Source organism: Lepidothrix coronata, unplaced genomic scaffold, assembly GCF_001604755.1.
Source record: "Lepidothrix coronata isolate B3197 unplaced genomic scaffold, Lepidothrix_coronata-1.0 Scaffold129, whole genome shotgun sequence".
Lineage (NCBI taxonomy): Eukaryota > Metazoa > Chordata > Aves > Passeriformes > Pipridae > Lepidothrix > Lepidothrix coronata.
The window spans coordinates 40,393-55,853 of record NW_016690309.1 but is presented as its reverse complement, the minus strand read 5'-3'; the positions used below and the strand labels follow the sequence as shown (position 1 = coordinate 55,853).

Here is a 15,461-nt window from a genome sequence, read left to right as displayed (position 1 = left end):
ATACTTAAATAAGGCTATTATTAGCATTTCCACAGGGATTGTAAGCAAAGCACATTCAATTCCTACTGCTATTGATCTCAAATACCTCAGGTATATTGGAGATTCTTCATTCTTATCAGTGTTAAAGAACATAATGTTAACAAGCAAGTTGAATAATATTACTGCTAAACATGTAGACAACCTTTGGAATCTGGTGAAAGCACCAGTGACAGTGGGAGCAAAAATTGAGAACCACAGATGGTAGTCTATCATCCTCTTGTTAAAGTTAATAAGAAAATAGTCGATTCTGGGCAGGGGTGTTCTGGAGTCTGTGACAGAAAATTTCCACTCTTGTGGGGGATCGTCCTTGGCACAAGAAAGCCATTTTCTGCACATAAAGGACCAGGCCTTCCTGGTGGATGTGTTCTCAATTTCAGCTCTGCTTAAGAACCAGCTTGGAGATGAGCCATCGTTATTAAGCCTGACCCTGAAGGAATGAATGTCTCCCAAGGCTTTCTTAGTGGTTATCAGAAAGCAATCAGTGCTTCCTCGCTGGAAAGCTGGAGAAGGGTGGTGCCATAAACAACGGAATTTGCTCTTGCCATCCTCGCCGATGAGCTGCAGAGCAACAGCTGCTTTGGTTCCAGCATTACAGCGACTGCCTGTGTACAAAGTGACCAAATAGCTCCCTTCATCAGAGGGGCTGTTGTCTGGCAGGACCATAATGTATTTGATCTCTTTCTCAGCTCTGTCTTTTAGTATGGCCCAGATGCACAAAAGAAAGTAGACAGCAAAAATAGAGGCCACTGTTATGAGGGTTAGTGGGTTTCTAGGTATATGTGCTATCAGGTTTCTTCCTAGATCTACTGTGTTGGGAAGAACAACTACTTTGGCTGCCAGGAACTTGATGTTGGTTGCAGTTTGGGCTGACACGCTCCTGAGCTTCTGCACCGTGTCGCAGGCACAGTGTACCTTCTGCCAGTCAGTCTTGGAGCCAACCTTGCATGTGTCTCTGCTCCACGGACTTCCAACCCCGTCCAGAAACAGGCACCGGTCATTAAAGACGTATATGCCCACCAGTCTCCGGTTCGGGTACCTTACAACATAGCGTGTCTCCAAGACAATGGAGATGTTCTGCCTGTCTGTGCCATTTGCCTGAGCTATGGCTGTCAGCAGTGACTTTGGGAGACAGACAATATAGGCACCCTCAATGCTACACTCAGCACTGGCTGTCTCATTTCCACTGGCAACTGTTGACATGTTGTGAGAAGCAATAAACAAGGCTGTGGGCTGAGCTTGAGTGACATTGGCACCTGTAAATATTTTCACTTTAAAAGTAGCTTTTAGTTTTGTCGAGATCTGGAAGTATATGCTCGTGGTATTCCTGCTGACCTCAAAACGAAATCCTCCAGTTGTATAAGATTCTGTTGTGTCGGGTCCCATTATTAATGGAAAAGTTGTAGATCCATTACCTTTCCTGGTAAGAAAAACATCTGCTCTTTCAGGCACGATCCCAACTAGATCCCCATTAGCCTTAGTCTCTGCCATTTTAAACCCCAAGACCGTTGTTCTGATTTCTGCTGTGTAACCTAACCAAGGGAAGGGGGTCTTATCAAACTCAAAAATGGCAGTGGAAAACACAGTATCCTGAGCAAATCCTGAAACATTTCCATGTTTCAGTGTTGGATAAAAGCAATTCCTGCAGGTGTCGCTGGTAGGGAAAGCATTTGCAGTGTTCCAGGCTTCATCTTTCTTCAGAGTGATATTCCAGTCTTTCGTTTCCATTAAAGTTTCTATTTCTCCAGGGACTTTGCCCCGGAAAGCTACCTCTGTTACACCTTCCATGATGGACAAGACTTGTTCGATTCCATCTGCACTGACATTCTTGAGATCCGTAAGATCAGATCTCAGGATGTTGGACAAGCATCTTAGTATTCCACTGGTTTGAATTTCTGCTTCCTCAGACCAATGGATCTGATTTCTCTGTGTCTTCAGAATTCCTGTTGCTTCTCTCAGTTTTGCAATGGCGAGGCCTTGTGACCTAATGTTCACTTCATCAACTTCCTCTGTGACTGCAGCAAGAACAGCCACTACTTGATTGACTCCCATAATGCTCTTAACTGAAATATTCAGGGCTGTTTTAATCAGGGTTTCCCGAAGCTTAGCCTGAGGGAGCTGGGGAGTTGGTACAGTTTTAACATAGTTTAAGATTGAGGCTGCCAGGTAAGCCAAATAACCAGCTCTAAGATGATCCCCAGCCTTCGGACCAGCTGTGCTTAAACTGCTTGCTGAGGCCAGCAGTTCATGAAACACAGCAGGGAGTAATTGAGGGTTTGCTGGGTTCCGGATGGAGGTATGCAAAGTCACTTGGGTAAACGCCCCAAGGGAATCACGGACTTGAACATAAATTGTCAAGGTGTACCTGTGAGAGGGCGCTCCAGGTGGGAGAAAAGATAGAGGACTTTTAGGCTCAGAACCAAAGTACAGAATTGTGCCAAATGTGTTTTCCACCACAGAAGTTACTTTGGTAGTTTCAGGTACGTTGGAAGCTACTATCACTTTATATGTCAGAGGTAAATTGCTGCCAGAAAATCCCTTGCATCTAACCACAAATTTTGTCAGAAAGGCTATACCCCGACGTGGGTTCAAGTTACACCTGCCGGCCCGAGGAGGAGTATTTACCCTAAATTTTCTACTGTAGACTGAGGTCCTACCATCCCAGGTACTTACTCTTAAGTGAAGTGTGTAGGATGGAGATGTAGCCCTTGTGAAAGTCAGAGCATGTATAGACATGTAAGCCCCAGACCTCCCCGTTGATGTTTTGGAAGACCAGTCAAAGCTAATTTCTCTACCGCTGCCTGACAAAAGGGACCAGTAGTAGACTGGCTTGTTGATTGGTTTACAGTTTAAGCATTTACCAGACAAGGCAAATCTCTCCGTTGGAATTAAAGTGCTACCACAGTTTTCAATGCATGCCACGTTCAGACGGAGTGGAGGGCCGGCCTCCACCTCTACCACTTGATCAGCATGGCTTATCCTTCTGCCCTTTTGAATCACTAGGCGAAAGTAGTATATGCTTCTTCCTGGGAGGGATTCTGGTGCCATTCTTTGAATGGGACCTGAGGGTGTTAACCAGCGCAAATCCTTCTGGGATGGATGGCATTTGTTTTCTGGCCTAAATTTCATGGTATTATAGTCTCTCAAATCTCTAGTGCAGTACCAAGTAAATGAGATTGATCCTTCCTGTGAATCAGGATCAGAGGATGCAGAGCCATCAAGAGTCCAGCTTTCAGAAAAACCCACCATGCGGAACTCACCTCCTGAAATATTTGCCATTAGATTAGCTCTCTCGATCTGAACATAAATTCTGTCTTGCCCCCTGAGGATTTCTCTGGTGGTCATTGGCATTACCTCAACAGTGAAATAAAACAGATACAACCCATAATCTAAAGTATTACTGGGAATAGTTAAATGTATCATTTCTATGCCAAAAAAGGCAGAACTGTTCATTGGTTTTGACCAGTCTGGTGCAGTTTTTGTGTCCCTAACAGGATAGATACGCCAAAAGGGCTTCACAGATATAGCAGTCTGGCATTCTACGAGCAATCTGACAAAGAGGTAAAAAGATTCTCCCCTTTTCCGGTACAGGATAATTGCTCTGCGATCAGTTCTCTGAATCCACACCAAGGCTATCTTACACTTTTTTTCCTGGCAAACCACTGGTGCTTCTATGGTTTTTTCAGTATAGTTGTTGACTCTGACTCTTAGAAGAGCCGGTGTAGGTGCACTGCCAGTACAGTTCACCTTTGCCACAAACCCCGTGTAATTCTCTGTGTCAAAGGGTAAAGCAGAGCGACGGACAAAACGTGTGGCGTTTTTTACATGATCGCTGTATGTGTACGTGCTGTTCTGGACAATGTGGTCTTTTTGTGTTCCAAGGAGCTGCAGATGGAAGGTCCACTCACACTGCAGCATCGGATGTTGGGTGGGGATAAACCACACTAAATAAGTAAAGTTCTGCAGAAAAGAAGGGCGGCTACTGAAAACATGTACTTCAAGGTCTCTTTCTGCCAGAGACCTAAACAAAGCCCTCTTCTGATTCATATAAAGGTACATATTGAACTTGTACCACTGGAAGGTCACAAACTCTATGGTGAGTAAGTAGGAGAGCTCTTTGTGTTGGTAGAAGACAGTGTGTGTATTAGGGCTATCTGTGGAAACAGGGCTGTTGTTTTCTTTAGATGTGTAAAATGTTCCCTGGCTGTACCTGAAAATGTAAGTTCTGCTGTTGGTCTCCCCCGGGTGAAGGCTGATGTGGGTGTGAGTTTCTCTGCCTGCAGTTAGGATCAAAGTACCATTGAGTAGGTGCAGTTCTCCTGACAGTTCCTCAAACCTCTTTCCATCAACATGAAAGTAAACACTGGCCACCACTATCTCGCTCTTGTTCTGAGGTGCAGATATGGCACAGAAGTTGCTCGGTGTCATAAAGGAACTGTAGGAGCGGAGCCAACCTCCTATAGCCTGTGTGTCCACCAGTCTGTAGGCAAGTATGCTCACGGTCAGGGGCTGAAGCCTCCAGGACAAGCTAAGGGGCTGCTGAGAAACATTAAGGAGCTTGGAGCCAATGCTGAGGACATGCAGCAAGTCGGGCTCCACCTTGAGAGAGAGGCTGAGGCTTATCTGAGGCATCTGCTCGATAGTGACCGAAGCAACGTGGATCCCGTGGTTTCCGTAGCGCACAGTCAAGCGGTAGCTGTGGTAGGTGGCACAGGTCTGTTGCAGCTCAGCTGTTGGGTAGATAGCAGGTGGCGGTGTGTCTTGGTACTCGCCGCTGGGAAGGAGAAGGGTCGAGGGGCTGCCTCCCCCGCTGCTGAAGCGGTACTGCCAGTGGGCACTCTTGAGGCGTGCACACCAGCCCAGCTCCACTGGCTGCCACGCGCGGATCAGACGTGTCTGCGGCCAAAGCACGAACAGCCGCACGTCCTGCACGGAGATCTCGATGCTCACGTTGTGGTGAAGGCAATCGAGTGCAGCGCAGGAAGCAGACGAGCATTGCACCGTAAGGAGGCTGGAGGCCCCGGGTGGAGGAGCGTGTCCTGCCTGCAGCACCACCTGCCCTGACCAGCTCGAGGTGTTCCTCACGCAGGCCGAGTCCAGGTACCAGAAGCAGCGAGGTGGGGGTGGCGGCTGCCCCTCTGTCCACTCTACCTCCGGCCTTGCTCCCGGGGCGGGCCCGTAACGCAGGGTCAAGGTGCTGTTCCACAGGCACGAGACCCTGTGCTCATTGTCATGCCGCTGGGAGACTCGGCCGTGAGGGCCCGGGCAGCTGACCCGCAGGGGGGATGGCTGGAGACGGGGACGGGACGCCCCCGAGCCCCGGGGGCAGCAGGCGAGCAGCTGCAGGAGCAACAGGAGGTGCGCGGCCATCGCGGTGAGAGGGGACGGGGCGCGGGGAGCGCGGCCTCACGGGCGCTGCCCAACAGCCGGACCGGGGACCCGAGAGGACCGGAGTGTCCTCCGGGGCGCAGCCAGTGAGAACGGTATATAAGGTCGGACACCGCGGGCCGGAGGAGGGTCCGGAGCAATGAACAAGGACTTTGGGCCAGTGATGGCCACGAGCTCCCTCAGCGTCGGCGCGAGGGCTCCGCGCGCGCCAACCGTCCACGTTCGCCGCCCGCGCGAGGCCCCGCCCCCGCCGGGCCCGGCCCCAGCGCGAGGGACCGCGGGGCTGCGCGGAGACCATGGCGGCGCTGAGGGACTGCACGGTGAGGGACTGCGGGCTGAGGGCAGCGCTGAGGAAATGAGGGACTGCGGGCTGAGAGCAGCGCTGAGGAAATGAGGGACTGAGGGGTGAGGGACTGCGGGGTGAGGGCAGCGCTGAGGAAATGAGGGGCTGTGGGCTGAGGGCAGCGCTGCGGGGTGAGGTACTGCGGGGTGAAAGCAGCGCTGAGGAAATGAGGGACTGCGGGGTGAGGACAGCGCTGAGGAAATAAGGGACTGCGGGGTGAGGGCAGCGCTGAGGAAATGAGGGACTGCGGGGTGAGGACAGCGCTGAGGGGCTGTGGGGTGAGGGCAGCGCTGAGGAAATGAGGGGCTGTGGGGTGAGGGCAGCGCTGGAGGACTGCGGGGCTGTGGGGTGAGGGCAGCGCTGAGGGGCAGCGCTGCGGACGCTGAGCCGTCCCGCCCACTGTCCCTTCCGCCGGGTGCAGCCGCGTCTGAACATCTCTGGGTGGTGTTTACGGGCAGGGGTCCCGCGGCACACTCCTGCTCTTTCCGTGGGCAGCAGAAGTGGGTCAGGCCTTCGCTTAACTTTAAACCAGCCTCAAGTCCAAGGGTCTGATGTCGACCTGCAGGTGCTGGTTACTGATTAGTCGTTTGCGCGCTTTCTTCCGGATGACCTGTTATTGTTGTGTTTTGGTTAATTAGGCAGGGGCGGGTGAAGTAAGAAGTCTTGACTATTGCATGAGACAGTGATGGGTGCGTGATCGCCAGAGCCCTGGGGATCTGCCCCGCAAAGAATACAAGAGGTGCCAATGCAAAGAGCACGATTCCCAGAGCCAGCTGTGATTCTAGCAGGAAAAACATACAAATAAATGGTCACTAGATCTCGTGACAGAAGTCTAATCTTAGAGCGGGGAAAGGGCAAGGCTTTGGTCTCGCCAAGAAGCAGTGAGAAGAGCCAAGGCCACGGCTCTCTCATCCAAGAGGCATCATTAAGAAGGGTCTCTTCTGGAGTTAGAGAGGAGGGATGTGGGAGATCAGTGTGACAGAAGTCAAAGGCAGGCTCTGTGGGAAGGAGAGCTGGTAATTGCTTTATAGACTCTTGAGGTTGATTTTTACCTACTCACGCTCCTCTCGGGATTTCTTCAGTCACAGTTTGATACCTGAGTGCAGACAAGCCCCAGGACATGAGTGTCCCAAGTAGTCTGGGCAGGACCCGTTGTGTACGACCCAGAGGACAGGGCGTGTTGGCTCCTCTCCAATAGCTGGTTCTTGGTTGACAGTGACAGATTAGGTTTGTAGCACATCTTTTATGTCTCTTAGGAGCCAGCAGCTGCTGTGAGGTGGTTCTTCACTGCAGCCCATTGTCCTGGTGTGCTAACAGGGAGAGGAGTGGCATCCCTTGTGACGCAGCCTTGCTGCCTTCGTCCTGTTGCTAGAGTGTGAGTCTTCCCTGGAGGAGCGAGATGTGCAGGACAGAGGCTCTCTAGAGCGGTTGGAAATAGCATGTACCTCAGCTAGATCAGCAGTGTCCTTAGGGATGGATGCAGGCCCATTTTGCACTAACCCTTGCTCTGCTGTTTTGTTCTGATGCTCACAGACATTTCCATTCCTGTGAATCAGCATTAACAAATCTTTTCGGAACAGGACACCATTTTCTCTTGGGCAAGGATCTCAAGCTGTTGTGTAAAATGGGCAGTGGCACACAGCCTGCTCCAAATGTTTTTGATGACTGGTGCTGAGGGTGGCTCCTGGCCTAGTTTGCAGGGTACCATGGAAGGTAGTCTGTAAGTAGCAAGCCTAACCTTGCTACCTGCTCGACTTTTCACTTTACTCCATTTCTGGATATAGTGTGAATTGTAAAGAAAATTTGTAATTTTATATTCAGGTCTACTCTTTCAGGCTTGTAATTCAAAGCCTCATGTGCTCCAGCTGCTGGAATGTGAGCCTTTAATCCAGTCACAGTGGGAAAGCTTTAGGATATATTAACAAAGATGTCCTTACCAGGTTACTAGCAATTTTTGACAGTTGGGTCATTATAGCCAGGAAGTACATTAAAGTATAAAATGAGACCAGCTGAATTCTTGCAGCATCAGGAAGAACTAAGCCCCCATTCGGAGAAGTCTGAATTGGCTTGCCCCAGGTCTGCTTTTATGATGTGTGTCTATCCTCTACATTCTGTGTACTGGAGTAAAAGTAAAGCCAGAAGATGCTGTGCCTCAGCCACGTTAGCTTATTAGAAACTGTGGCAGCCCAATTCTGTTTAGTTTTTTAGCTCTATCTGTTGCCCGTGTTCTTAATTCTGTAAGGCTTACATAGAAATCTGTGATCCAAATTTTCTGCTGGTTAACTCCAGTGACTTGGTTGATTTGCTCTGCCAGGCTGTTTGACCTGCAAGTTACTTAAGATATTGATTTCCGTTATAAAAGAACAGAGTTTTATTTTACCACGTCTCTACTTCTCACGAGGTGTACCTGCAGCAGAGGGACTGGTCAACAGCTGTAATGAAGTCAGAATGGCTCTCTCGTGAGATGTGTAACCCACCAAGATCTTCTATTACACTTCATAATTGTTTGCTTCCTTAAACTCACTACTAGCTCCAACTAATTGAGTCTTGGGACGTAACTGCAACGGAACAAAAGGGTTGTGTCTGCTCACGCTGTCCTTCCAACTTTTCTCTTTAAAACAGCATAGTTGATGAAAACTTCAAAACACCCATCACTTTGAACATGTCAGTGTAGCCTGGAACACGAGGGTGTAAAATGAGCAGGTTTGTGTTTGTTTGTTGTGCAGGCCTGGCGGGATGCTGGACTTGTCCTGTCCACGACGAGCAATGAAGCCTGTAAGCTCTTCGATGCTGCGCTGACACAGGTATGACCGACAGGTGTGAGAAAATGTGATGCGCAGGGACTCGAGCATGAAACAGCCTTTGCTGTAGCTGACATTTAAATTTCTTGTCAGCTGGGAGAGCCTCAAAGTCAGGCCACCACAGGAATCCAGCTTTTAGGTGGCAGCAGGAAACCCTCGTAGCAGAGGGCTGTGCCAGATGCTGTGGTGAAAACCTCAGCCAACGTGCTCATGCCACTTGACACTGCTAAATCATCCAGTTGACATAAAAGCACACAGAAATCCAGGGTCATTGGTCCTGCTAGTGGCCAAACTGTCTTAAAACCCTCCAGTTTTTCTGTTTTCCTACTACGCTAAACCTATCTGAATGCAATGTTTGTCTTTTAGTCATTTGCCTTGCTTATTTTTGAAATTTAAATGTCTGGGAGGAAGAAAAGAAGCCCAGTCTCATAGAATATTTCTCAACGCTCAGACCTCTCTTGTTCTGTCTCTCTTACAGTATGCAACCTGGACCAATGATGAGAGCCTTGGAGGTATTGAGGGATGCCTCTCCAAGTTAAAAGCAGCAGATCCAAATTTTAGTGAGTATAACCTTTAATTCTGAGCATGAGAAGTGATAGGAAATACCTGGTGTCCTGGTAGTTAACTGACTTTGTTTGTGCAAGGGCAAGGTGATGGCTTGTAGAATTCTGTAATGTGAAGCTTCCTCAGAATCTGGAGCAGGCAGGATGGTTTTGTGAGGGGTTTTTTTCATGAAAAACCTCTAAGAACTTTAGGCTTGGGAGACTTTCTGTATTTCTGACCCCAAGTCAGTCTTGCTTAAAATTCTCAGCTCCTCTTGTGTAATGTGGAGCTGAAGGTGATGCTGTAGAGCTCAGCTGCTTCTGTGCTGTTTTCTGTAGCAATGGGCCATGTCATTGCTAATGGTTTGGAGCTGGTTGGCACTGGAAGCTCCGTGCGACTCGACAAAGAGCTGGACCGTGCCATGAGAACGATGGTGGCTCTTTCCGAGTCCCAGCCACTGACTGAGCGGGAGAAGCTTCATGTGTCAGCGCTGGACATGTTTGCCAGGGGGTGAGTCCACTGTCACCCTGTGCAAGGGACTGACGGGTTTTCGCTACCACAGGCGGAAGCGGTGGTTGGAAGTGGGAGGTGTGTGATACTGGCTGACATCTAGCAAAGCATCAGAGTGAGATGTCACAGGTGGTTCCTGCTTTTCTCTCTTGGCTCTAAGTGCCTTGTCTAGTTAGTGAGCAACACTACACTGTAGGAGTAAAGTGCTCTATTGCCACCATTTCCTAGCAGTAAGCACTCCATGTTTTAAACCTGTCACAGATCCATTAGTGGAGTATGTGGTTTAGAACTAGGAAACAAAGTATTTGGCTACAGTAGGGTCCAGACTCAGATGCACAGGAGCAAAGTTACAGACTTTTCTTCTCTCTGTTGTCTTCCTATGTCAAAACCTATTTCCTCTGTAAAACATGGAGATACCAGAGTGGCACAAGTGCTGTAGAAGTTCACGGTTTCATTCCATATGATAAATCTGTGTGCACTGCAGAAAGTGTGGGCTGATTCACTTCCATTCATTGTTTGCCAAACAAATGGATGAGCATGGATTTATCTCACATACTTCTCAGCAGAGGTAAAGAGGAAGCTCTTGAAGCCCTGTCACTATGGGTTTGATTACCACTAGAGGAGAGGGGAGCTGTCTTTGCACATATGAAGTTAGATTAATTATGGTAGATGTCTGTAAGAACTGTTCAGCCCTGTAGGAAAATCTTCAGGTTTATGGTTTAAGTTTCTTTCATTTTCCTTTTGTGTTACAGTGACTTGGTGTAACCCAAGGACATTTCTTTCAAAAGATTCCTCAGAAGGTGTGAAGCAAAGATAATGCCATTATTACTTTAAAAAAGACTAAAAATTCCTTCAAGGAAGAAACAAGTCATTTGGTGTTGAATTTTCTATTTTTCAGCATAGTGCGAGCTCAGAACCAACAGTAGCAGCAGGTGTGTGTGCCTTCTTTCGGCAATGGAAATAATTTTTTATTTCTAGCCAGCTTCCAGAAGCTTGTGATCTGTGGGAACAGATTCTGCAGAGACACCCAACTGACCTGCTAGCCCTCAAATTTTCCCACGACACTTATTTCTACCTGGGATATCAGGTGCAGATGCGAGATTCTGTTGCCCGGGTTTATCCTTTCTGGACACCTGATGTTCCACTGAGCAGGTGGGTCGTGCTTAATTTTGAAAATTGCTCTTCACCTGATGTGCACATACTTTGTGGTTTTTAAGTTCAGACACACCTAAGTAACAGGATCTGTTGGAATCATGTAGGCATGTAGACAAAAACCAAGGGCTTAGAAGTGAATCAAGCTCGACCGCAGACAGAACGTGTCTCCAGTGTCCCTCTTGACACTGTTGTTGAGGGATTTTTCTAAAGGGAGCTTGTGTCTCACTGCTGTCAAACACAGCACGTGGCATGGAACGCACAGGATGAAACTGCGTCCTCGCCCAGGGCAGTGGCAAAACTTCCTCAGGCTTCGTGGATCCACTTTTTTACCTGGGGCTCACATTGTGAGTCATAGAGCACATCAGTGGAAAGAAGAAAGGAGTTGTAACTTAGAATACCAAAGTGCGGTTCTGAAACAAAATTTGGAAATATACAATACCAGCTGTTACAGCCCAGACTGACAGGAAGGCCAGTTTTAAAAATTTCTGTAGTTCAGTCCTGAAAGTTTCAGTTTCCAAAAGTTAGTTCAGGACAATCTGAATCTGTTGGCAAGTGAAAAGTTAATAAAAGCTAATTTGGCATAATTTTTTAAATTATCTTTTTAAGACCAGTTTTATTATTTGAAAGATTTTAATGTTATGTAAAAGTTAGTGTTACATTGTAAGTTAAGACATACATTTAACATTTAGAGACAGCTGAGTAGATGATCCACACACTTTCTGAATATTTTTGCATGTTGCTGTATACCAGTGTGCTTTCCCTCCATATCCAGCACAAGCTGGGCTCCTTATTTCTTCCAGGAACAGTGCAGAGAGTACAGACTGGATGCTGATGTAGCAGTGAGGTGCCCTTATGGCACAGGGTCTAGTGTCAGGAGTATAATTTTTCCAGCTGTGTTACCTCAGAGAAATCTAAAACTTAGTTCTTTTCAACTACAATATACTGGTTTCATTTAAAAATTTTCTAGACACGATCCTACAAAAGTTTAGGTTCTTGTCCACTTAATTGTAAAGCAACAGAGAACAATCATATGCCAAGCATTTCTGAAGTAAAAAAACCTGGCAACTACACCTTGCCCCGAAACTTACAGGCATGGAGAGTTGAATTACAGGTGAATTGATGAATTGAACGTTGATGAAAGAAAAGTCAGTATTTATCTTGATGGATGATCAGGTGCAACATCCCCCACACTTTTTAGTAGTCCCTTTGCCTTAGGAGTTTTAAATCAATACCCCAACACATATTTTGAGAAGCAGAAACTTACCTTGTGGTGTTTTACCATCCAGAAATCTGCATGTAGAGTAGCAGTTCAATATTTCTTAAAATCAGGCATATGTGTAAGAGCATATAACATTCCTGATTTTCCTTTACATTGGGCCTTTATGGCTTAATGGGGATGATTTATAACCAGTTTTAAAGGGCCACTTCACGTAAAAGTACTCTCCTGTACTTCTATTATTTTATTATATATATTTTTTACGTATGATTTTGTGGGCACTGGAAAATGTGGAGAAGGTTGCCTTTGAGATGCTCACATAACTTCGGTGACAGCACTGTCTCGCTTCCAGCTTTCTAGTTCAGCATCTTGCAGGTGTTACGGAGATGAGCAGCTTGTTCTGTGCAGCTCTTGGTTCTATCTCATCCAAAAATGGAAATGTCTGTTCTGATGTGCATCTTGTTACTGTTTCCCATGCTGGTGTCTCTGGGCCACTCATTTCCTCTGAGAACTAGCTTAGCAGTTCTGTATCCTGCAAGCTTGAACTCTCATTGTAACTTTGCACTGTAAAGACTGTTTTGAGTCAAATGCTATTTCTAGTATGTCTTTTCAGTCCTGGATTAAATCTAGTTATAAATGCATGATGTGCTGTTTTCCCCCCTTTTGTTAGCTATGTGAAAGGCTACTACTCTTTTGGACTCGTGGAAACAAACTTTTTTGACCGTGCTGAGGAGGTTGCCCGTGAGGTAAACTGCCTGCTCTTGGTGCTAAAAGGTTTTAGAATTCTCAAACATGGTCCCTCTCACTGGGTGGTGGTTTGTGCCAATGCCATGAACTCTCTCTGTCATCCCAGTTGTTAGTTGAAGTACCAAGGAGATAAAGCTCAACATGGAAATGCTCACAGAGCTTCATGAGACTTGCTGGTAACTGTTGTCACGTTTCTGCCACACCATGGCAGTTGCAGCTGGACTGTATTTCCCTCAGTTGCTTATGAGCATGCCATGTCAGATGGGGTCAGAACACCCCTATGAAATCCATCTATCAGCCCATCTGCCATTTCCCCTGTGTAAGACTGGCTGTTTACTCCTATTAAAGAATGCTGGATTGCCTCAATGTAGTCTGCTCTTGACAATCCATCCTGTTTGGGCTCCCCCTCCCTTTTTGTCCCAGGTGCTTGTTCCTGAATTATTGAACAATTAACTGTACAATGGTCCTGGGCATCAGTATTAGCCAGCCTGTTTCCTTTTATGAAGATAGTAATTATACTTGACTTTCTCCAGTCCATGGGATTAGCTCTGTCCTACAGGAGTCTCAGATACAATTAATCCCTAATGGGTGTTTTTGACAAACTTCCATCTAATTGCTGGAAGTCACAACTAACACTTAACATTTACTAGGTTTATGACTAACCTTGCAAAATGCCTAGAGCCTAGTGGGAGTTGTTGGAGCAAGGAGGAGGAATTGGCTGAATACTCAGACTTCCAGGCTGTGGTTAGTTGGAGTGGTACAGGGATGTACTTCACATGCAGAAAGTAAGAAGTAGTCTCTTGTTTGTAGATCAGCAGTGATAAATGTTCGTGTTTGTAAGATTGATCATATTTTCCTGTTTTTCACTCATAGGCTTTGGCTGTAAATCAGACAGATGCATGGTCTGTCCATACTATAGCTCATGTAAATGAAATGAAAGCAGATGTGAAGAAAGGCTTAGAATTTATGAAGGAAACAGAAACCAACTGGAAGGTAAACATTCTTGTGGCATCTCTAAAAAAGCTCCTTCTAGGTCTTCCTTAACTCCTGTAGCCAAGTTCTTGAGTCCTCTGCATGCAATTCCTTCCTATCTGCAAATGTGTTACAAGCAATGCAGAGTTTGCATATTAGAAGAAATCCTCACTTGAGGTGTTGTTATTATCCATGCAGCTTTTTAAGCAAGGGGCAGGAAAAAATGGCATGTTGTGAGGAACACATACTGTGGACCACTGTAAGTCATCATTAGTATGGCTGGTGAGATTACAAAAATGGCAAATGTGTCAGTAGGCCAGGATCCATACCGAGTCTGTCTGTCCTCTGCCTTCCTTTAGCTAGGAATAGCCTAAAAAGTGCTGCTTTTCAGTAAGTGTGGGGTTTGTACATGCACATGTTGTTTCTTTTTCCTGGTGGACCTGTGCAGGTATTTTATATCTCATAGAGGCATGGCCATGGCCAGGTGAAACATCAGATGTGAAACTTGTGATTTATGTATGTGATTTATGGTGTGGTTATAAAAGTAAAGTGATCACTGATACTTTTACAAGCTTCTTGCTTAGACTGAGACGAGCAGTGAGAGTCAGTTGAGGGACCTGGCTAAATCTCCTCATGAGACCTAGGATGAGGTGGGAAATGACACAGGCAAATGTTTCAGAAGATTCCTAAAATACTTGTTTACTTTTGGATGGGGAAGTGTTTTTAGAGATCAACTAAAAGAGAAACGATGCTTTTGTCTCTTTTCTAGTGTACTAATTACTTTCTTGTGTACCGGTTACCTTATATATCCAACATGTTCGATCCCATCTTTCAGAGTATTGAAGAGGTTAATTAGTCTGTCATACAGTCCTTTGCTGCAAATGAAGCTTAAGTTTTGTGTTGGACAGCATGTGTTTTCCCAGTGATTAAGTTTGTTATATTCAGAGCAGAAGGCTGTGAGGTTTGGAATTGTTAGAACCCACGAGAGTCTATCTTAGAATCATCTGAACTGACCATTCCACCTCACCCAAAGAACAGGGCTAGATAATGAGACTAGAAAGACTTGGGGTTTTTTAAGTTAAACATTGGAAGTGCAGGCAGAAAACCCTTGCTTGAAGTTCATATCTGTCATTTCCCAGGAAGCATTTTGTCCTTTAATATGTTAGTTTTCATGAAACAGTGATGCAGGGGATTGACAGTTTGGATGATACCTTAAAAACCCCGGTGACTTTTGGATTGATTTTTGAACTCTTGCTGCTTCAAATAGTTGCACATCTCTGTGATTTATACTCTTTATCCAAATAAAATCAAGTGCAAGATCAGTAAGTAGAACTGGCTAATGTACCTTCATGCCTGACCCAGCGCAATTAAGATTTGTAAGAGCTGGCACTGCCATGTCATAATGTGCATCATTGCTTCTCTTGTACAGCCTCTCTCATCTTAAGCATCACGGACACCGAACATTATAAATGCATGAAAATAAGCAGGTCTGTCTAAGTACTTTATTAAAGTTGCTTATATTTGGCCTGGTAATTTGAAGTTTTTATTTATTTTCTTATAATGACCAGGATCAGCTTTCCATACTGCCACAGTGTTCTTCTGCTGCTTTTAATTCATCATTCTACTTCCCAGTAAAGGTTTTGTTCAGGTTTTCTTTACAGAGTACTTTTTTTTTTTTTTTTTTTCAGCCCCCCCCCCCGCAAAAAAAAAAAATCCCAACAGATGCCATGTTTTTTGAGCCTGTCCTCCT

General features: G+C 46.2%; 1 protein-coding gene and 1 long non-coding RNA gene across 6 annotated transcripts in view; both read left to right on the top strand.

Annotated features, from left to right (window-relative positions):
* Positions 1-15,461, top strand: part of TTC38 (tetratricopeptide repeat domain 38) — a 38,712-nt gene that overhangs the window by 3,169 nt on the left and 20,082 nt on the right. For 3 of the 5 annotated variants that reach the window (XR_001876696.1, XM_017826549.1, XM_017826550.1), the window contains exons 2-7: positions 8,494-8,571; positions 9,047-9,128; positions 9,450-9,621; positions 10,600-10,773; positions 12,663-12,738; positions 13,613-13,732. Coding sequence is in view for 4 of the 5 variants with exons in the window: in XM_017826549.1 (XP_017682038.1) it covers positions 8,494-8,571; positions 9,047-9,128; positions 9,450-9,621; positions 10,600-10,773; positions 12,663-12,738; positions 13,613-13,732 (702 nt within the window). In the remaining variant the exon portion in view is untranslated. Of the gene's footprint in view, positions 1-5,253; positions 5,395-5,678; positions 5,745-8,493; positions 8,572-9,046; positions 9,129-9,449; positions 9,622-10,599; positions 10,774-12,662; positions 12,739-13,612; positions 13,733-15,461 lie in introns of those variants that run through there. The other 2 variants (XM_017826551.1, XM_017826552.1) reach the window with 2 other exon arrangements.
* LOC108503027 lies at positions 6,156-8,337 on the top strand. Its single transcript, XR_001876699.1, has 3 exons — positions 6,156-6,506; positions 7,024-7,142; positions 8,169-8,337. It is a non-coding gene; the product is annotated as an uncharacterized LOC108503027 (long non-coding RNA).